Raw genomic sequence first — 23,597 nt, 5'->3', positions numbered from 1 at the left:
AAAACTGGTGGTTGAAAACTATACGAAGCTTTTTATTACGATGTGAGCCAACTTTTTGCGGAACTGAGAATGGCGTATCAAGGAATTAGTTACGTTAGTGTACGTATGCTCTCGATATTATCGTAGTGTTGGTGTTAGTAGGTCACTAGGATCCAATACATCTTTATTATGCAATTATTAGTACAAAATTTCAACAGTAGAATTTTATAAAATGAAATGTTCCACTTACCCCGATGGTACACTTCCCCCGGTGTACCTTACATGATATGTAAATGACGTAACGTATTCTTAACCAATTTTAGACCCCTTTTCGTAGCATATTTTTATCTACCTAAAACATGACCAGTCACAACTTCCCCCGTCCCCGCTTAAATGCTACGTCATTTATGAATGGTCTCTAAGACGAAGTCCGATCTACAGTATTTAGCACCTCTTCATGATGAGTGTTTAGCGTAGATGTCATAACTAGAAGAGGCCCTGTGCTGCTGGTCAGTTATTATTTGCTATTTGCTGTGGTTTATAATTTGCCTGGGTATTTCAACTTATTGCACCGTTCCTCGTTGTATCCATTATAACAGAAGTAACTGCCAATGTTAGCATATTTGATCACCTGTCGTCACTCTAACCTCAATCCAGATATGTACCAGCCTCCAGCTCTCAAAATATAATCAAAATTCATAAAATTAGTGAATTTTTTTTTTAATTCTTCTCGACTATAACGTCCAAGCTATAACTTTACACTTTACAACTTACTATTTGAGTACTATCGTAGTTGTTATAGATATTATAGATTCCATAGGTAAGCGGAGACAAAGTAGAATGTAGCCAAACGAACTGTCAGTTAGTGTAGCCATACGAGCATGACGTCATCATGGTGTTGTTTTAGGGAGAAGTATTGTAATATTATGTGCATAAAACGCTTTCCACACTCCATATTCCGATTTATTTCGCGAAAAGTGGAATATGGAAGAAGGAAACCCCTCCCCTTGGCTAGTTTTTTAACCTGGACGTTGGTGGACGGGCCTAATCTTATGCTTCATAGTGGAGCGTTGAAGACGGTTGGTTTAGATCCGGCATCGTTGGCTCATGCCGTGACAGAATAGCGTCATGAGCATGCGATGAGGACTACTGAGCTTCCCCTCTCTGATGAACCATTGCATAAGAGAACCAAAGTTCTAGTCTAGCAGTGATAGTATCACACTTGTTACTCCTTTATTTGAAAGCCGCGTTGTAGTACGCTTACGTATAGGCACTGACGTTGGGTGCGATACTGGCGGGTTTTGCCGCAAATCACTCTTATTTTATTGATTTTTACGCAGATAGATTTATTTGGGTTTGCAAGGGAATTATACTATTGAAATACTTCAGAAAGTGCCCAACAGTGCTCCTTCTACTTGCGTGACAAGCTTTCTCAGGGAACAATGTTAAACACCATTTTTGTACATGGTATTGCAACTAATCTTATATGTGCTTCATTTTGATTTGGGATAAGTGTTTGAACTATCGCTCGGGATTTCCAGCGTGAGCGTAGTTGAAGCATATACCCTATGTAATTTAAAAATCAGCTAGGAAACTAACTTCAAAGTGAAGCATTTTAGTCACTTGCAGGTGTCACCTGGGACGAACTAATATATATTAAATATAGGTCAAAGTCAAAAACAACTTGAAACACGTTAAATTTTAGATTCAATTCACAAGTGCAGGTACTTAATAAAGCATGGTAGGTAGATTAGAGATTTCAATTATTTATTAAATTAGACTAGAGATATCATAATCATCAAACGAACTTAAATAAGAAAATTTAGACAGCTTAGTAGCATTAAGTGGATTAACAGAAGAGTTAGGATGCGGAGGGTCCGCTTAGGGAGGCAACTAGCCTTTAAAGCAACTGGCAACTAGCCTTTTCATGTATTGTCTGTTTATTTTGATTATTGCTTTAAAATATCAATTTGTATACTATGTGTCATTTCCTCAAAACCCCCAATAACCGGCCTCTTCAATCCCTTCCTTTTCCCATGGTGTTCAAGTGGTCCGCATAAACTATTCAGCCATTACCCGTCCTTTATCCTCGGCTTTGGATTGACTTGCGCTCCCATTGCTCCACCAAACGCTGCAAAATGAAAATGAAAAGTGGAAGAAGGAAACCACTCCTCGATTCATTGTTGCAAAGATTTGCTTTGCACTTCATTTTGAACTTTGGCGCACAAAAGAAAACAAAACTGCACAATGAAGAGCTCAATGATGTCATGAACAGTGGTGGGTAAATATCAAAAAATCAAATCTCACCAACGCCCAAGATCATGCTTGATTTTCGAAGACAAAAATCAACAAGTAAACAACTTCAATTGATTTTGCAAGCTGTGATATCGCAGCTCAGAATATCAAGCTAACAAAACTCACCAGCTGCAAATCTCAACAAACTGTGGTGAGATTGAGTTTCGTGATTTTTGCTTTACATCCGAACGCAACCGAAACTTCCATAACGGCTGGCAGTAGCCACTTCGTGTCTGCCATCGGTGAATAGTAAAACGAGATAGCAAACTAGACCTTCTCTTTATAAGAAAACGATGTGCAACGGAATCATTTTTGTGTTGAGTCAACTCTTAGCTTGGTTTTTGCACGTTGTGAATAGTCTCGCAATATCAAAGGAGCTTGTAAAATCAATATCAAGCATGATATTTTGTTCCAATATCACGCGTGATATTGAGAGCGTATGAGAGTGGAAAAATATCAATTGATTGATGATTTTGCCAACACTGGTCATGAACATTTTTCGCGGTCGCCAGTAAGATCGTTTATTTTTCATAGTTGCATAGTTGCTTGCAAACTTTTTGTGTCTCCGCTTATCTATGGAATCTATAGTATCTATAGTAGATGTTAGTTGATTATACAGAGATCGAAATTATCGCTGATGTGAGAAGAGAAACGGAACTTTTCACCCGTACAGATGATGAAAATATAATGCACAGAGCGAGAGAACTTTGTTCAAGCAAAGCAGTTCTCTCGAGTAAAGCAATCATGATAATTTCTTCTCATTCGGTAGTAACAGCCGATAATTTCGTTTCCTTTTCGGCAATTTTTTATTTTTCGGTGATTATGATATTCACTCTTCCCGCAGGGCTGGTAGCGAGTCACTTTTTAGTGACTTGGTCACTTTTTTCAAGTCAGTCACTAAAAAGTCTCTTTTTTTAAGGCCAACTCACTAAAGTCACTTTTTCTTTTAATAAGTCACTATTTTCAACTTTTTTAGCGTGAATTTATTTCAAGGTTGATTATTCTTTGCGTTGTGACGTTTAATTGTCTTTCTCTATATACAGGATGCCTACTCATTTTTCTGGATAAAATTACCTGAGTTTTTCCAAGTAAATAAGTCCAAGATCTAAAAATATTCAATGTCTTGAAGTTTCGTATTCCATGTACAAGTTCAAGATATTTAAAATATTCTAAGTGCCAAAATTAAGTAAAGAAAAAGTTAATGATTTATTTCAAGTTCGCAATAAACTTTATGAAAGATTAGATACCTTCAATGCAGTCCCATAAACTTTACAACAATTGTAGGAACTTTAGAGAAGTTCTGAGGAATGAAAGAAAAATGCTGAGAATTTCAGTGAAGCTCTATAAACAAACTGTAGGAACGTAAGAGAAGTTAACACGCTGAAAATATGGGAAACTTACTGGAAACTGTAAGAACTTCAAAGCGGTTCTTTTAGCATCCGAGACTTTTCACGAACTTTTATGAAGTTCCTAGAATTTCAGAGAACTTCCTAGGTGTCAAGCGAACTTGAGAAATTTAGAAAACTTGAGGGGTATTGTGCAAATTTTTAAGAAGTTCTAAGCACCTCAGAAAATAGATTTAAAATCTATAATCGTAAATTTAGATAAATTCAAGATAGTTCCAGGATGTGCTGAAAACAAATCGAGAACCCTTAAGATGTACCGCGAATTTCAGATAAGTACAGAGACCTTCAGAGAATTTATGAAACTTCAGAAATATTTCAGAAACTTCACGGAAGTCCAATGAATTTCAGGGAAATTTAAAGGTGTTTACGGTAATTCTATTTATTTCCGAGCAGAACCGAGATCCTCATTTGAACTAAGAGCTTTATGGAAGCTTCGAGAACATCAAGACAGGTCAGAGAATTAAAGGGCAGTTCAAATAATTTCAAGGAAATAGTAAAACCCGTATAGAAGTTTCGAAACTTCAGCAAAGTTCCGGAATTTCCGGAAACTTCAGCAAAGCTTCGAGAGAATTTCTGGAACGTATTTTAAGGGTGTTATATCATGGAGATTTTAAGAACTAACAAAATTCGAAAATTTAGCTATGTTGATAAGAGAACATCAACAAATTTCCATTAATTAAAGAAAAATGTGAGAACTTGTAGTGACTTACAAGGAGTTCCATGGAATTATAAGGTATTCCAAGAATTCTATGATTGATCCAAAAACGTCAGAAGCGTCAGGAAATTAAGAATATATACCAAAAAAATTTCCGGATTATTAAACAAATTTAGAGAACTTCAGGTAAGCATAGATAAGTTCAGGGATAATTAGCGAGTGTTAATAATGGTTATAATACTTAAGGAAAATTGTTGAAACTTCAAGGCAAATCTATTAATTTCAGTAAAGTTGTGGGTTTTTTTTAAAATACTGACAAGTTCAAGACAGTTTAGAGAACTTTGAAGAAATTCAGCAATCGTTTAGGACCGTTCAATTAAATTCAGCGCAGTACAACAAGCTGAATGAGAACTGCAAAAACTTTAGAGAAGTTTTAAGAATTTCAGAAAAGAATACAGAACCTCAGAGCAGTTCCGTTAACATTAGAGAAGTCACATAAATTTTAAAGAACTTCAGCGAATTGTTAAACCTTTACAGGAGATCCATGATCGTTAGAAAAATTGAGGAAACTTTAGAAAAGTCCTATAAAGTTCAGGGAAGTTTGAATTTGATGAGAAGTATTGTGGGTATCAGGCTAGTTTCTCAAACTACAAAAGAACTTCAAGGCAGTTTCATTAACTCAGGAAAAAATTGGGAACATTCAAGTAGTTCTGAAGCTCTCAGAATAGTCCATTCCATATCCAACGGAAATTTCAATTCTTCAAAATTTAGATGAAGCTGTCCTCCAATATTTTTTTTTAGTTTTCCTCGGAATTACCTTGAAATTCTCCACAATATGAACCCTTTGGAAATATTCTCCGAACATGCATTGAATTAATTTCCGATTTCCTTTTGAATCTCACTCCTTTTCTTGGCATTCTACTCACCTTGAAAGTCTCCTAAGAATTCATTAGCATTTCTCCTCACAAATTCCTTCGATTTCTTCTCATAATTTGTTTGGCAAACTTTCCTGAATTCATTTTCCAAATTCCTTTGAAGATGTCCTGGAGTAATTCTTAGATTTAATTGTAATCCTCCTTTTAGTATTTTAATACAAATTCCAAGGACTTATGCTCTGGATTCGTTTTCTACCACAATCTTTATGAAATTATCCTCAGAATACTCTTGGAGTTTTCATTAAAATTTACTTTTAATTCAATTCAGGGTTTCTTGAAATACTACTCAAAACTATCAGGCTTCACATGAATCAAAATTCCTCAGAACTACCTTGAAAGCAGATAGCATTTGATGTTTTTTTGAAAGATTTTTTTCCAGAACTCCCTTGGAATGAGGTTCTAGGAAATAATAATAAAAATTCCACGAGCCTTTAAAACTGTGCATGGAATTTGACTCCAGATTCTTAAAACTTCTTGAGGTATTATAGCTTTTATGTGCTACTTTTCTTCTCTTAGGTCACTTTTTAGTCACTATTTTAACAACTATAAGTCACTATTTGGTCACTTATTTCTTCAACATGGTCACTAAAATCACTATTTTTGTCAGTAGTGATCACTACCAGCCCTGTCTTCCCGAGAACCCGATTTTCACCTGCTTCAGACAGAACCGAGCTCGTGCCGGACGGGACTGGATCTGCGGTGGTATGGGAGAGTTAACTAGTACCAGTAGGGGGAAGACAGTCCTAAATGCACCCCGGGGCAAAACGTCCGATGCGATTTTTCATAACTTTCCTAAAACGGGATGAAAATGATAAGCAGCATTGCTAGTTCCGATCTTAAACTAGCATTTCTACACAAACAATCCTAGAATTAGTAATGGAAAAAAACTATTATTGGGTGCATTTTGAACCAGGAAAACCGGGAAAAAGTCGGGAATTTATTTTCACCAGGAAAAACGGTGAAAAACCAGAAATTACATAAGTCCACCGGGAAAATAATCTTGTTTGTATAATTTAAATAGGTTTTAAATTTTATATATGTCAAAGTTTCTTTTTATAATCAGGTCAAAACTAACCATTTTGTTCAAGCTAAATCTTTCACACAACTAAATATTGATGAACAAAATTTACCCTGAGAATTTAGTAAATATATTTTGTATTAATTTTTAATTTTTTTCTTCTCGAATCAATCGCATGTATGATTTGTGCTTAATTGATAGCAGACTTAAGCAGTAACCGACGCGTAACTACTTTGAAGTACCTGTTCAACATGTTCAGTAAAAAAGTTCTATTTCTAAAAACTTCAGATAAGGCCTTCGAACTTCATGCAAGCTCTACAAAATTCGGGAACGTCTTACAAGTTTCAGGAAATCCTGTGAACTACTGTGATGAACTACGACGGTCAGGAAATCTCTCCGAACCTTCAGAGAAGTTCTACATATTTCAGAGAAGTCTTACGAACTTCAGGGAAGTCCTTTAATCTTTGGGGAATAACTTCGAATTTTACAGAATTTTCTACAGATTTGATGTAACTTCTAGGACATTTAGGCATTGCTTAAAACTTAAGGATAATCCTATGACACTTATGGATTTTTTTCCGAGCTTCAGAGAAGTCTTCAATACTCTTGGGAAGTCCTCTGAACTTAACATAGTTCTCCAAGCTCAAAAAAGTTCCTAGAACTTCCGAGAAGTCGATTGAACTACAGGTAGTCCTACGAAATTCATGGGAGCTCCTCCAAACTTCAGGGAATTTCAAAAAAAAATAAGGAAAGACCCACAAACTTTTGGAAAATCCTTCGATATTTAAAGCCTTATGAACTTTAGGGAAGCTCTTCTAAATTCAGGGTCCTCATATATTCAGTTAAGTCCTTGAAACTTCAGGGAAGTCCTCAGATATTGGAGAAAGTTCTTCGAACTTGAAGGAAGTCTTACGAACTTCTGAGAATTTCTACGAACTTCGTAGTACTTCTACGATATTTAAGAAAGTATTAAGAATTTCCAAAAACTTCGAACTTCAGGGAAGTCCTAAGATCTTAAAATACTTCTAGCTTCTTTACAGCAAACAATCAGATAAAGATTTCACGTGCATTCACAAGAACCTTAATAGGCCTATTTTGGTTTGTGAAATTCCGCATTGCGCGAAGAATGATGGTACAAGGATTCACTTTTTTTTATTAAAAATTGTTTTTTAAATACATGGTTTTTAAAACCAAGAAATTTTTAAATCATTGACCAGGAAAACCAGGAAAAACCCAGGAATTTCAAAATGAAAATTCACTTGCCACCCTGATTTTGGCCTTTTCTACTCTACTGCCGCAAATCACGAGCCAGCATCGCCGGAAAGTACCGCCCATACGGCACGAGTTCGGTTCTGTCTGAATTCAAGCTATCATGTATTAATAAGCGCATAATTTGTATGTGAATCGTTTAGCATATCTGACCCTATTTTATCCAAACAATCCAAAGCTTGGAAAAGTTCCATATGAAGCAGTCAGTCTGAGACGGATTGTTCCATATCCCGGTCCACTGAAAAAACACTTAAGCCAATGAGGTATATACAGGCGAGTATACAGGTGTGGCACAAGAGGGTATTCGTTGGTATTAGTAGCAAAAAAGAGGTAAACAATCGGTGATGACGAAAAACTCCTAAAAAATTGGCATGAAAAAAGTGGAGTTTGACGTCACGGAAGGTATACTTCACAAACACTATAACATATTTTGCACTACACGAATACCATTTTACGATCATTTCCTTACCTGTATACATCTCATTGCCCTTAAGCCACATCCAATCTGCGCGAGAAAGAACGGTAATACCAACCGGTGGAAACTAACGATTTTAAATTGGCTCACTACTTGACTAGCCTATTGGTCCCAAGCAAATCGATTAACGTACCCCATTCTAGTATAAATTCCAGTACTACACTATGTTTGTTTTGATTCGCTATGAAAGTTTGACAGATAAAATGGGGGGTTAGTGGATTTTCCAGAGCTGAGCCAAAAAGTTGAGCTCGTTTCTTTGGGACCTTCTGGTCTTAGAGTTACATTGATCGATATTACATTTTTTGTTGTTGTGTAGTGTAGTGAGTCATTGACAGCTCATCATCATTTGTTTGTAAACAAAGGTGCAACCGATAGCTACACGCTGATTTTTTTTCGGTTTTCGGCGGTGTAGCACCGGTGTAGCTACACCTCAAAAACGAAAACGACATTAGAAACGTCAAATCACCAAAAAGGCCATACATTTGCTAAACAAGATTAAAACGGCCTGGAATTGTTTCAAAAATGCCTACAAATCTAGACTAACAATTGAAATAGGCGGAACAACCAAACGTAAACAATGGCAAATTCCTCGAGAATCAAAGCACATCCAAGCAATCTAACACCATCATCTGATAGAGCCAACTTCCTTTATCGAATGACATTGAAAGTTTGCGTGAGAGTGTTTTGATTATCGATAATTTTGTGTTTAAAGCCATTGTTTACGTTTGGTTGTTCCGCCTATTTCAATTGTTGTTCTAGAAATCTTATAGACAGCTTGGAAATGACAACTTTTGTAATAATGATGAAACGTTAAAATGGCCCTAAAATCGCCAAAACTGGTCCAAATTAGTCAAAAATGGTCTAGACTTGTCAAACAGGCTGTATAGTTAATGCCAAAATGGCTTGAAATTGATTATCGCAGCACAATTTTATAATCAGATAAATTCTGCATGGAATTTAAAAAAAACTCATGTGCACTGTCTGAATTTCTGCGACTCATTTCAGGGCAGCCCGCAACCCACCGGTGAGTCGCGAACTATATATTGAGAAACGGTGGCCTAGAGTATAGCCTACTTCTAGATAGAGCAGGGCTGGTAGCAGGTTACTTTTTAGTGACTTGGTCACTATTTTGAAGTCAGTCACTAAAAAGTCACTTTTTACACCATAAAGTCACTAAAGTCACTATTTCCCTTAAAATAGTCACTAAAGTCACTTTTTTACTACTAAAATAGAGTGAAATTTCAAAATATCAACGAAATGTTTAAATTGCGTACATGACACTAAGAAAGTCTACATTTGCTTTAACAAAGTAGCTTTAACAAAGTTAAAAAATTGATTTTTTTTACCAGGGTGACAAGTGAACCGCAAAACTTTAGAACAACGCGGAAAACTATTGGGAAATGCCATCCATAATAGATCCATTTGCGTTGCGTTGTCGTAAATGTGACAGTTAGACAATAAGTTTTGCTGTCACTTTACCGCAACGCGTCCGATCCGGATCAAAAGTGCGTGGGCCTTTAAATTTCAATTCAAAATAGGGGAAAATATACCTCCTTCCTCAGAAAATAAATTGTAAACCTAGAAAACTTTTCAAAGCTATTTGTCTGTGATAGATTTTCAAAAGTCTTTCAAGGATGATTAAGAACTTTAAAAAATCCAAAGTAAATTTAAGAGAATTTTGGAAGACACCAAGATATATCAGAGAAGAATACCAAAGTACAGACTACGAAAGTCTCATGTAAAATTAAGTGCTCTGAGGGCCGATTTCTTCATCTCCGCTTAAATCTTAAGCCAAGTATACCTACATAGTTAAACTTGGCTTAACACATACGAGCGTCGCTTTTGATTATTGTTTAAATTATTAGAGACGCAAAATTCAGCTCAGAAACAATTTTGGAAATAATTCCAATATAATTGAGAGTGCATTTTAACGAGGGTTCTGAGAAGAATACTTTGATGATTGGATGAGGATTCCAGGTCAAATTCTAATAAGAATTCAAAATTCGTTCTGAAATTTTGCTTGAAAATCCCATGAAAATCCCATGAAAATCCCATGAACTCCACAGATGATCTCTGCGGATAGTTCTAAAAGAATTCTGGGGTGATTTCTGAAGATACTTCCAAGAGAGTTCTGAAGATACTTCCAAAAGATTTCAAAATAAATTCTGAGAAGAATTCCAATGGAATAGGATTTTGAGGGTTCTCAAAGGAATTCTGAGAAGATTGTCAAAGTTATTCTGTGATGAATTTTTGTTTTGAGAATTCTGAGGAAATACTTTGGAAATTCTAAGGAGAATACGTATTGAATTTCCAATTGAATGCAGGGGAGGAGTCCAAGATCAATCTAAGCAGAAATTTATGAAAATTCTGAAGTCAATGGCATGGAAATTCAAAAGATATTTCAAATAAATTTAAAATTGATGTATGGAAGGAGCCTTCAGGGAGCTCCTAGAAGAGTCAATAAAAAACGAAAATAATCTACTTTAACTAATCATCCCAAGTAACAATTTTGGTTTTATGTGGGTTCTGTAGACCATGACTTAGACTTGTAGAATGCTATAAAACCGCGATAAAACCTGCAATTTTACTTGGGATGTGTTATTATTTCATGCGTGAATTTAACGATTTACATAGTCGGAGTTGTTTAACGTCGAATATCCTACTTAAAATGGAGATTTTATACGATAGATGAGGAGATTAAACTATAGAGTTGATAGTTCCGTTATAGTACGGCAGTGTGACAATTGTATATACAAAGTAGAAAGCGAGCAAATGGCAATTTTGAGGAAGGTAAGAATCGGGTAGTTGTTTACGTCAGATGGCGACTTGAGTGTGAAACAATCGATAGAACTGTTTCCGCACATCGGAGGTACATGAGCAAATCGGCGATCATCCCTTTTGCCAGTGGTGGCAGGGGGAATCACCCCTCACCATCCCTCATTAACGGATGAGCTTGGTAAAGGAGATGCTCTACCCGATTCGCACCTTCCTCAAAATTGTCGTTTGCTCGCTTTCTACTTTCTATATACAAATTTCTCACTGCCATTATATAACGGAACTATCAACGCTTTGCTTTCATCTCCTCATCTATCGTATAAAATGTCCACTTTAAATCTGATATTTCCAAATACAAAAATAATCTATTTCCAAGAATTTTGTTGATTGTTCTGCAAAAAAATTCAAGAATACAATATTATTTTTGTAAAACCTTATTTGCCTTTAAGCTTAAGAGAAGGGGAATTATTCTAAAAATGTTCTTGACATCATTCTGAAAATGTTCTTGAGATCATTTTGAAAAGTTCTTAGCGAATTATCAAAGTTGCCTACCTATATATATCAAAATTTTAAAGATTTCGAACGCAGAATCAAATTCAAGATCATAAAAAATGGGAATCATGTCATCATGTATCACGTAAGCAAAAGTAAATTACTCAAGTCACTTCAAATGCTCTTCACAGGTGTTGAAATTATTTCGGAGGTCTTCAAAGCAACTCGTCTGTGTTCCCGATCAAGATAGCTCAAAGCTGTAAATTTATTTAAGGTTAGGATAGCAACAATATAAATTCATGTTTTCTTACATTTAGTCTCCTTACACAATGTACCAATGAATGTAACAAATAAAGAATTCAATTTTCTCTTATCCAGTCTAGAAACAAGAATATAAATCAAATAAAAGGTACTAATTTACTGTAGTATAATATTTACGTAATAATATATAATGTTGCACTCGATTATCAAGATCGAGATAATGACAAAGCAATTCTACATTTGACATTTGTATCGTCTGACAATTCGACTGACATTTATCCTATATATTCTTCTCGTTCACGAATACTCTCACGCTGAAACAAGGGACCGCCCGGTGACTGCATTAACCACAACATCCTCCCCACCGTGACGCACAAGATCCTTTTCGGCGTCACCAACTGGAACTACATCAAGTACCGCTAGTTTGTTCACAGGTCTATTTAACACACCGCTAGATGTCTCTACGTCCGCTTTACGTGCTATTCCATCCTTACCTAGATAAGTTCGGATCACTCGACCTCGTACCCAACCATTACGGTTCCCTTCACCAGCTATCACCACTAACATTCCTTCCTTTACCGGTGCTACATCTTGGAACCATTTGCTGCGTCGGGAAATAACCGGTAGGTACTCGACAATCCATCGCTGCCAAAATATGTATATGTTGGATTAAAGTCCATCCCTCTGCCAAAGCCTTCTTTGTGTTCACGGGGGTTTTGACCGCTTGACGCACTCCACTAGAACTCAGCATCAAAAAATGATTCGGGGTTAAAGACTCCTGTTGCTCATGTTCCAGTGGTACAAACGTTAGCGGTCGCGAGTTGACCATGTGTTCTGCTTCAGCCAGCAGCGTCACGAACCCCTCGTCATCCAGCTTTCGCGCTGTTGGTAACGATCCTAATGCAGTTTTCACGGATCGAACCATTCGCTCCCAACAGCCACCCATATGAGGTGCTGCTGGGGGGTTGAACCTCCACTGGGTATTCGCGTCCGTAAACGTACTGCTCATCGTAGTATTAATCGATCGCAACTCGTTTTGAAGCTCCCTGCTAGCACCTACAAATTCGTGCCATTATCAGTATATATTTCTTGCGGAGCTCCTCTTCGGGCGACAAATCGCCGAATGGCCTTCGTACACGAATCAGTTGTTAAACCGTGGGCTACCTCCATATGTATTGCGCGGATAGTGAGACACGTAAACAAAACAACCGAGCGTTTGACCGAGTTGCGTCCTACCTTTACGTAGTAGGGCCCAAAGTAATCGATCCCTACAAATGTAAATGGTCGTAAGAATGGCGTGACTCGAACCCTTGGAAGTTGTCCCATTTTTGGAGGTACAGGTCTAACTTTATAGACACGACACCATTGGCAGCGACGAGCTGCAGAACGTACTTCAATTCGTAACTTCGGGATATAGAATTTCTGCCTGACTTCATTAACGATAGTTTCGTTGTTCGCGTGTCGGAATTTACGATGGTACCAATCCAAAAGCAATTTAGTGATCTGATGTTGTCTTGGTAGGATAATAGGATATCTGGTATCATAGCTGACGTATTCAGCTGCTGCGAGTCGGCTACTGAATCGTAGAACTCCATGTTCATCGAGCTGTGGAGTCAGTTTCGTAATCGGACTATTTTTGTCCAACGGTTTCCGCTGTTCTGGCCCCGCATCCATGTTACGTTTCAATGTCGCCACTTCATCTGGATAATGTTCCGATTGCGCAATACGCCACAAAATTCGTTCAGCTTTCTGCAAATCATCACATGTCAATACTCCTGAGTGAAGTCCATTTCTTGCCCGTTGCAGCATGACGTCGTAAAAATGATGTACGTACGCGACACTACGTAGTAGTCGCTCGTACTTCGAGAAACGATCTACATCAACCACTGGAACTATCAACATATGGCTGCACACGTATGCTGGACGTAGTTCTTCCACAGTTTCATCCAGTAACTCCAACCTATCTCTCGGCCAGTCATCCTTCTCTTCATACAAGAACGCTGGTCCACGCATCCACCTGCTATCTGGTTTGCAGTTCGGGCCTTTCCCCCATTTTGTTGCCTCGTCTGCTACGTTAATCTTCGTTCCTAACCATTGCCACTCGTCAACTTTCGACAAACTCAGGATCTCATTGACGCGAAAAGCTACATATTGTCGGTAACGTCGGGTGTCCGATCTAATCCAAGAGACAACTGTACTTGAATCGCTCCAGAAATACGTTCGCTTGATTTTGACGGAATGACCTTCTTCTATTGTTTTACGCAACCGTGTGCCAATTACCGCCGCCTGCAGCTCAATACGGGGGGTCGACAAAAGCTACAGTGGGGCAACCTTTGTTTTGGACGCAACCAGAGAGCATCGTATCTGCCCTCGGTCACGTACGCGAAAGTAAGCGACTGCAGAATATGCTTGTGCGCTACCATCCACAAAGATATGAAGCTCCAATGAATCGTAGCAGTTAGGATCGTACCTAGGAAAGTAACATCGCTGGATTTTCACGTTTTCCAACTCCTTCAGCACTTGCAGCCACGCCTTCCAACGCCCAACAAGTTCTTCAGGGATCTGTTGATCCCATTCCACGTTTGTTTTCCACACGTCCTGTATTAATATTTTTTCCTGGATCACCAGCGAACCCACCAACCCTAATGGATCGTAAATTCTCATTAAGAAACTGAGCATCATCCGTTTGGTGGGCACTCTATCACCTTTTGCTAGTTCTTGAAGCTCTTCTTGTACGCCAAGTTTAAAGCAGAAGACGTCTTCACCGGGCAACCACGATATCCCCAGCAATCGCTCAAAACCACTCTGACTGTTCATCGTTAGGTTCTTCACTGTTGCTGGATTGATCTCTCCAATAGCTTCCAGAACCTTGCACCTGTTTGACACCCAATTCCGAATATGAAAGCCTGCTTTTTGATGCACTTCCGCTACTGCCAATGCCAACTCAACCGACTCTTCTTCTGTGTCGACACTGACGAGAAAGTCATCGACGTAATGTTTATTCTTAATTGCCGCAGCCGCCTGTGGATATTCTTGCTCGTGCTCCGCCGCATTCAGATTCTTTACATATTGAGACTGTGCTGGCGAACAGGTTGCCCCGAATATAGCAACGTCAGACGCCATAGTGACCATGGGCTGAGATGGGGAGTTACGGAAAACGAATAAAAGTGCACTTCGATCTTCTTCTCTGATCCCGACTTGCAAAAACATTTCCTGAATATCCCCAGACATCGCCACTTCTCGTTCACGGAATTTGAACGTTACGCTCATTTGCGGGGTCAGCAGATCCGGTCCCTTTAGTAACATCGTGTTCAACGACACACCATTTACTTTGGCGGCCGCGTCCCATATCACGCGCACTTTGCCAGGTTTATTGGGATTTAAGACTACCCCAAGCGGCAAGTACCAAGTACGGCGTGGATCAAACTTAGCCCTTTCTTCATCGGTCACTACGTGGATGTACCCTTTAAACTCGTAATCTGCTATCTGTTGACGCACGCTGTCATACAGCTTCGGATCCCTCTCCAGGCGCCGCTCGAGACATTTCAGTCGTCGCTCGGCCATCGGTCGGCTGTCAGGGAACTCGAAATCGTCTTGTTTCCACAGCAGCCCTGTCTCGAATTTTCCGTCCGTCTTCCGTATCGTCGTTCCTTCAAGGATCAAGCGCGCCCGTTGATCATCCTTGCCTTCCAAATTCGGTGCAACGGCGACACCTATGCTTTCCACCGAGAAGAATTCTCGAACGTAATTATGTAGATCGAGCTCGGTTAATTCCGCACAAATGTGCATCTGACGATGTAGAAACTGATTCTCTTCACCACGCAGACAACCGCAAACAACCCATCCGATGCGAGTTTTTGCAGCAATAGGCTCTTGCTCCTTCCCTTCACGTATTTTGGCAGTATTTAGTAGATGAATATTATTTACTCCAATCAGCAGTCCTGGCGTAGCCCTCTGGAAACTCTTCACCGGTAAACGTTGTAGGTGCTTGTACTGTTTAGCTAACTCATCTACATCAATCGATTGTTCCGGAAGCCCCAAGTTCTCAACTGTGTAGACTTCTGATAACTGATACACCTTTCTACTCCCAGGTTCCGAAATACCTAGCTTAACGATTTGAGTTGTAGCCACTTTCTTGTTGATTCCGCTGGTCCACTGCATGCACAAGGATTGCACCTTGCCATCGACCCCAAGTTCGTCAGCTATTGATTGCTCTAGGAGAGTTGTAGATGATCCATCGTCAAGAAATGCGTAAGTGTCGATAGTGCCTGTCTTGCCGTACAACGTGACCGGTAGTATTTTGAATAAGGTCGACGTAACTGGTTGTCGGTGGACAGTGACAGTGGCATTCGTAGTAGTCAAAGGCTGTTCCGGCTTAGGGTCGTAATGAAGTAGCCGATGGTGACGTTTCTGACATTCGTTTACTCCACAAACTTCGCCTTCACATGGCCAGCGAGTGTGTGCGATCAGACATCTCCGACAGAGTTTCTTTTCCTTCACCACTTTCCAGCGTTCGTTCACTGAGAGCTTCTTGAACTCGACGCACTTCTCTGCGATGTGGTCATGCGATTTGCACAACGGACATTCCTTTTTTGTATCGCTTTCGTTGCGCTTTATGTTCGATGACTCTACCCGTTGATCACCTTTAGGAAGACTGGCAGATGATCCTTGCTTCTTCTTTTCGTACGTAGTATGTGTGTTCACATATGCTTTTTCCTTCGCCTTAGGTTTTTCATCTTTCTGATGCTTTGAAATCGGACAAACATTAGTTATTCTACTAGTAGCGGTCGTGACTCTTCCCATATATTCGCCAAACGTCCTCAAGTTGACAATCGGCTGTTGCTCCTGGTACAGTGCCCAGCTGAATTTGATGTTGGCTGGAAGTTTATCGACGAGCTCTTGTAGTAGAATGGGGTTGGAAAGGTGATTTTCCATTCCAATCGCTTGTAGATGTCCACACTGATTTTGGACAACTAGACCAAACTGGATTAGAGTTTCCAGCTTGTCCGCTCTTGGTGCGGGAGTGGCACGAACTTTGGTCACCATGTGATGCACGATTTGCTCGGGCCTCCCATACAAGGTCTGTAGAGTTGACATAATTTGAGGTACTGTCGATGGGTGTAGCAGAAAGCTGCTCACCGACTCCTTTGCGATTCCTTTCAACGAACGTTGTAGACGCAGCAAATTTTCCGAGTCTGAATAGCCACATGCATCTGTTGAATGCTGGTAACTACTTACAAAGAGAGGCCATTCAGTAGGATCCCCAGAAAACGTGGGGAGTTCCTTTGGGATCACCTGTCTAGCTGCTAGCTGTTGACGCGTAGGTCCGTATTGGGCATTCAAGAAATTAGTCCTACCGAAATTGTCTAACCCTGGAGGGTGGTATTGATTAAACTGCGTTACATTTGTCGGCCCTATCTCTCGATTTATGGTAAAAGTGCAAGGTGTTCCTGCTCTACCCACCGTACTAATGACACTAGGACAAGGTGTCTTTCTATCCGCATACGCTACAGAATCTGCTTCGAAACTATGAAATCGAGAATCACTCACCATGGACGCCAGAGATGTACCACTTCCCGTGGACTCCGGTAATGCTGCATGTGATGGATGTCCGATTTTCTCTCGTAGAAGAACCGATTCCAGTTGCTGAGCAAGCTGCTGCTCTCGTTCTTTAAGTCGCCGTAGCTCTTCTTCTCGCGCAGCATGTTCTTGCCGCCGTTTGGTTTCCAGTGCCTGATATCGTTGCTGACTATCCTCTAGTTGTCTTTTCAATGCGTTTTCCACTTCCTGTAGCTGTTGCCGCTCTCCTGCACGCTGCTCCTCCAGTCGATTCAGTCGGTTTACAAGTTCTATTTCTCGCCTTCGCCTCAATTCGTTCTCCTGCTGGTGTTCTAGTTCCATGTGACGTTGCCGTTTCAAGTTCGATTCAATTTCGTGTAATCGATTCTCTAATTCCTTCTTCTCGTCGTATGCTTGCTGCAGTTCCGCTTTGCCACGCTTTTGAAGTTCATTTGTCTCACGCGTCCATTTTTCAAAGGGGGTAGGGCGAGAGATAGGGTTCGTTAACTTTCCGATGATCTTCGGGTTCGCACCGGTATTCGGTCGCTTCAAGGTCAGTTCAATACTTGGAAAGTTTGGTCCTGACTCCTCCAAAAGCCGCGTGTATGGTTGAATGTTTACCAAATGCAACTTGGGGAAATCTTCCTCCGGACTGTCACCAATAGTGATGCTCTCGATCGTACGGGGTACAGATGCCCGTTGCTCGTCAGCAGCTGGTTGCTGATTTCCAGCAGTGATTGCGCTACCACCCAACGGAGTAGACGAACCAACAGGGATAGACTCTTGTGGTTCGACCGACTCTGGAATGTTTTCTTTCTCACTACCACCGACGGCGCCGGTGCGGGAAATATGCTGCTCAACCCATTTCTCCACCTTTAGTATACTACTACTGCTACTACGACGACTCACAAAGCTCTCAATGTCATCGTCCTACTGGCGGAGCAACTCGTGCTTTCTAGCTATGAACTGCTTTTCCCGCTCCAGTTTCTCCTTAGCGGCTTTCTCAATCAGCAACTTCTCCTGCTGTATCCGCTCCTGTTCTACCTGCTCTTCAGCTCGCCTCTCGTCCTCCAGACGTTGGATTTCACGGTCAATGTGGGACCTACGACCGCTTGTAGCACTCGATCGACCAGATCCCGACCTAGCTGATCGCTCTGGTACTCTCTTCGACGAACACTCCGCACAGCAAAACTCCTTCGAATGGACAGTATTCGTATCCACCCTCGCGCACGAAAAATGGTTCCAACGCTTGCATCCTCCGCATTGGACCATATACAATTCTGCATTGTTGGGTTGATCACATACAGCACAATCGAGATCCTGTCCGTGCTCAAAATCGATCATCGAAGGCATAAATCCATCCTCTGTCAGGTCCAGATCGTGTTCAGAAGTACTAAGATGTTCTTCACCGAAGAGATTAGACTGTTTGGCAGCCTTGGTCTTGGAACGAGTCTGACGAACAAACGATTTCTCCATTCTCGGTACTCTATAAATCTTTGAGATTATGTTGAAATTATTTCGGAGGTCTTCAAAGCAACTCGTCTGTGTTCCCGATCAAGATAGCTCAAAGCTGTAAATTTATTTAAGGTTAGGATAGCAACAATATAAATTCATGTTTTCTTACATTTAGTCTCCTTACACAATGTACCAATGAATGTAACAAATAAAGAATTCAATTTTCTCTTATCCAGTCTAGAAACAAGAATATAAATCAAATAAAAGGTACTAATTTACTGTAGTATAATATTTACGTAATAATATATAATGTTGCACTCGATTCACCAGATAATGACAAAGCAATTCTACATTTGACATTTGTATCGTCTGACAATTCGACAGACATTTATCCTATATATTCTTCTCGTTCACGAATACTCTCACGCTGAAACAAGGGACCGCCCGGTGACTGCATTAACCACAACAACAGGAGATTCCGTTGTGAGATTCGATTAAATTAGAGGAATTTATGATATTTGATTTTAAGTTCCATGACATATCAAACTGTATTTGAATTTCTATGTAACCATATAAATGGTTTCTTATTTAGTATTTACAAGTCACTATTTGGTCACTATTTCCGTAATTTTAGTCACTAAAGTCACTACTATTATATCGCATCAGCACTACCAGCCCTGATAGAGCTGGAATTAGGACGTAACAGCTTTTGTAAATAATGACTACTATCGATGATTTCTAGGAATTCAAGGCACGTCCGAGAATGTTGGTTTGCGTGGGCGAGCCTTGAATTTCTAGAAATCATCCAGAGAAGTCATTGTTTACAAAAGCTGTTAGGCCCTAATTCCAGCTCTATCTAGGCTTATACTTTTGTGCAAACAACTTGCTATTGATCCGCAAGAAATCAACTTTGATAGTACAGTATTTACATTTGTCATATTGATTCTTTACAAATATACAGTCAACTCTCCACAACTCGATATCGAGCTATAGAACCATAGTAAACTGTGATAGCGATGTTGTATGAGATTGTTATTCCATAACTCGATGGTCCCTTGAATATCGAGTTGTAGAGAGTTCACTGTATGTCGATAATTGCAGTAAGGTACATATAGTGCTTTAAATGCATAACATTAATAAAAACGTCTAGAAGGCTCTAAGAAATATCCCGTGATCAAGCCCCCAACAGTCTGCTGAAAGTGCACTAAACATTGTATGCATTTTATAACCTTTCCGAATAAGAAACATTCTTATCGCATCACCTTTAATCAATACTCATATAGAAAAAGCCTGTTATCTCTCTTTGAATGTCAATGTCGGCCTCCCGACCGATTCAACATTTGGCTTAATGGCTCACCTTGAGTCACTGTTGTCTTGTGGCATCCTCCTCCTTACTTCAAGTCGCTTATCTACGCGTCGTTGCGTGTATGATGACGTTGCCATTTCGCCGTTCCCTGCTGAGTCATCATGCTACTTTAATGTTGTCTTTAATTGCTCATGGAACACTGTTTTATTGCTTTTTGTTTGCAGCTACCCCCTGCTCAACATCCCCCTTCCGGGGACGATCCCGACCAAGGTGATATTCCCGTACACCGAACAAATTGGCCAGAATCTACACCTGACGAATGCCAACGCCAGCGGTACCAGCCCATCCGATCTGTACAACCCGTTTAACTTTAATGGTAACAATTTTTTCAACATCTACAACATCAGCCTGGAACCGCCGTTCCCATGGGCTCGAATCGATCCACTGCTGTACGTGCAGCAGATCATCATGCGATCCAGTGTAGTACCCTGGGAGGAGGACCTGCAGCTGACGGACGCCTTCCGGGGGCCGATGTACGAGGTGTTCAAACTGATCGAAATCATCCGGAACCACGAGGACGAGAGGTGAGGCTTTCAACTGTCAGGTGTTTGTCTCTTCTTTATCTATTTAACTGGCGCATTTTTTTTTCTTTTCGCAGCAAAACAACGCTGAGTCATCTGTGTTTGCATGTGGAGAATGTGAAGCGGTCCTCGCAGCAAATGCTATTTCCGGAGTACAACTGCTTGCTGCTGTCGCCGGCGAACCTATGGCAACAGAATATCCAAAGTTTCAACAAGGACAGCAGTTTGCTCAATACGATTTACGTGAATCACGTGAGTAGCTGGCAACAGCAATATCTCGTTTTATGAAGAAAACAGTTTATTACATTTGAATCTGGTTCCATTTTAGAACTTGCAAAAATCCAAGGTGTCTACCTCGGAAATGCTGTTCGGGATCACCCTTCGGGACACGGGTGTAAAGCGCTATCCGATGCGAGCTCGCTCCCGGATAATCCAGTATGCCGTTACGTTGATCCTGCGCGAGAACAATCCGGCCTACATCAACTCGTTAAAGGAAAAGCTTACGAAAACCTACCCGCTACATCAGCCGATTTCACCGGATTCGAAACAGCAAACCATTCGGGATCAGTCTTCGATCATGTACATCTTCTACCCGGGCGAGTTTGACTGGAAAGAATTCCTGCCACAGTGCATTGCGATCGTGATGCTGTTCCTGTATGTGTATTTCTCGGTGCGGAAGATTGACGAAATTCGATCGCGACTGGTATTGGCGTCCAGTGCTGTCCTGACCGTACTGGGAAGCTTGCTAATGTCGCTGGGAATGTGTTTCTTCTTCGGGTTAACCATTAGTTTGCAGTCGAAGGGAGTCTATCCGTACCTGGTGATTTTGGTCGGGTTGGAAAATGTGGTGGTCATTACAAAGAGCGTCCTCACAACGGATAGTAATCTGGACGTAAAGATTAGGGTGGCACAGGGATTGTCCCGGGAAGGGTGGTCCATCACGAAGAACCTGCTGACGGAGATAACGATTCTGACGGTTGGGCTGTGTACGTTCGTTCCGGTGATTCAGGAATTTTGCATCTTCGCTATCGTTGGCTTGGTTTCGGATTTCTTCCTGCAGGTGATGTTCTTCTCGACGGTGTTGGCGTTAGATATCAAACGGGTGGAGTACAGTGCGGAGGTTCGTCAGCTACCGAAGATGTTGTACTACAATAGCGATGTGCGCAGGAATGTGGTGGATGGCAGTCGGAATGGAGGCATCAGTCGTTCAATGTCGCATCCGAAGCTGTCCGGAATGGACCAAGGAGGGGGCCATAAGAAAAACAGTTTAACCACGTCTGGAAACGGAAAGGATAAGAAGATACCAAAGCGCTTGAGGATAGTGAACTTTTGGGCGCGAACGAGGTTATTCCAGAGAGGATTCATGATCTGGATGGTTCTGTGGATCTCGAATATCATCTACAATTCCGGGTTGATTGAGTTAATGATCGATAAGAATCTTTCGGCACATCGTGCCGCTAGCGAAGCTAGCAACATTGACATTCCGATGAATGATATGCATGATCTCAGGTCGGCGGAAGCCGGACAGCTAAACTATAACCATTTTGCGGAAGGAGAACTCCCCGGGAACAGCGAACGAATTTTGAACATTACGGAACAGTTGAATCGACTGAAGCATCCGGACTACGAAACCGTGTACCATTTGTCCAATTTCCATTGGTCGTCGATCCTGAAGCAATACAATATATCTCTTTCCGGAAGGTACGTAACCGTGTTGCCATCTATAAAGCTTTCACACGCGGTGAATCCACAGGTCGCTTTGAAGTTACGTAATTCGGAAGAGAAGGCTCCGCATCATTTCCAGTGGAAGGCTCTGGCAGCTGCTCTGGATCCTCTGGATTTGAACGACGTTGACAATGGCGATACGCCGAGTATGAACACTAGCAATGCACCGTTCTATCCGAAGACTCCGATGGAGATTCTGCTGAGTTGCATGTTGATTGCGGTCAGCATTTTCGTTGTCGCCTACACGCTTATAATGCTGTACCGTTGCATGTGTACCCGGAACTATGCCGAGTGGCGTGCCAGTTGGACCGAAAGCGAAAACGAGGAGCCCAAACAAGAACAACGCATCCTGGAGGGTGTCCCCATCCAGGTTAACGGCCATAAGCATCGTATCGAATGCATTGTAACGGACGGCAATATGATTGCTAGTTCTTGCCTTCAGGGGCAGGTAAAAATTTGGGACGTCAGCAACGGTGAACTGATGGCCGAAATCCATCGGGTCAGCCACCTGGACTTGCAGCGGAGAGAAAGCCAGGGTTCACCGAACGGATCGATAATTGTAAAGACCGAACCAACCTGTTCGAACGTTACCGGAGTACAGGAATTATTCCCAGAGCAATCGCCTACCAGTTTCGCCTTCAAACTGAAGAAGAAGCTTCAGTTTAACTTTACTAGTCAAAATCACCAGGATCATCCTCAGCAGCAGCCGAACGCTGTTATGTTCGACTTTGCTGCCCAGTATGACCGCCATTTCACAAGTGACCCGACCAGTCAACAGCAGAGACGACTCTGCAACGGGGGACTAGGTGCGGATCTCCGGAATCGTTTCCTATCAAATAGCGCTGCCCAGTACTACGATGCGGCGGTGGAGCAGCGTAGTAATCGATCACCTCCACCTGCTTCTAGCTATCGGCGGTCGCATAGCGGAGAAGACGAAGCCCATAAAAGTCCCGGTGAAGGTTCGCAACCACCACCGGGCGGAGGAATTGCCGGTGCCAGTGCTACCGTTCGTAAGAAAATCTACCAACCTTCACCAATTTGGTGTTTGGACTTTTTGGATAATCTCATCGTGATTGGGTGTGCCGACGGGCGACTGGAGTTTTGGGAGGGAACGACGGGTAATTTTAAGGTAAGTTTGGATGCTGCTCTCGGTTTAGGCACAAAGGTTTTAAGGTGTTTGATCTCGTTGCAGTGTATTTATGAGACGGAACATACCCTCAATAATGGGGTAACGAACATCAAACTTACTGGTGATAAGGTGATAGCGGCGCGGCTCAGTGGTCGCATCGACTTTCTTCGGTTAGAAACATACACCCAGGGTCGACAGATCGATTGGGGATTTACGTCTGCCTATCGGAGAAGTAAGTTAAATGTATTTGTTGCTAAAGTTCTTGTTCTTAGCCATCCTTTT

The 23,597-nt window shown here is 41.1% G+C and overlaps 1 protein-coding gene across 4 annotated transcripts in view; it reads left to right on the top strand.

The window, feature by feature from the left end:
- Positions 1-23,597, top strand: part of SCAP (SREBP cleavage activating protein) — a 46,004-nt gene that overhangs the window by 21,499 nt on the left and 908 nt on the right. For all 4 annotated transcript variants that reach the window (XM_065221776.1, XM_065221775.1, XM_065221774.1 and 1 more), the window contains exons 3-6: positions 20,105-20,464; positions 20,539-20,713; positions 20,790-23,315; positions 23,379-23,547. In XM_065221776.1, coding sequence (XP_065077848.1) covers positions 20,105-20,464; positions 20,539-20,713; positions 20,790-23,315; positions 23,379-23,547 — 3,230 coding nt within the window. The remainder of the gene's footprint in view (positions 1-20,104; positions 20,465-20,538; positions 20,714-20,789; positions 23,316-23,378; positions 23,548-23,597) is intronic.

The sequence above is a fragment of the Ochlerotatus camptorhynchus genome, unplaced genomic scaffold (assembly GCF_037179485.1).
Source record: "Ochlerotatus camptorhynchus isolate MF236.1 unplaced genomic scaffold, CSIRO-AGI_Acam_v1.1 ptg000149l, whole genome shotgun sequence".
Lineage (NCBI taxonomy): Eukaryota > Metazoa > Arthropoda > Insecta > Diptera > Culicidae > Ochlerotatus > Ochlerotatus camptorhynchus.
This window is presented reverse-complemented; position numbering and strand designations above follow the sequence as displayed.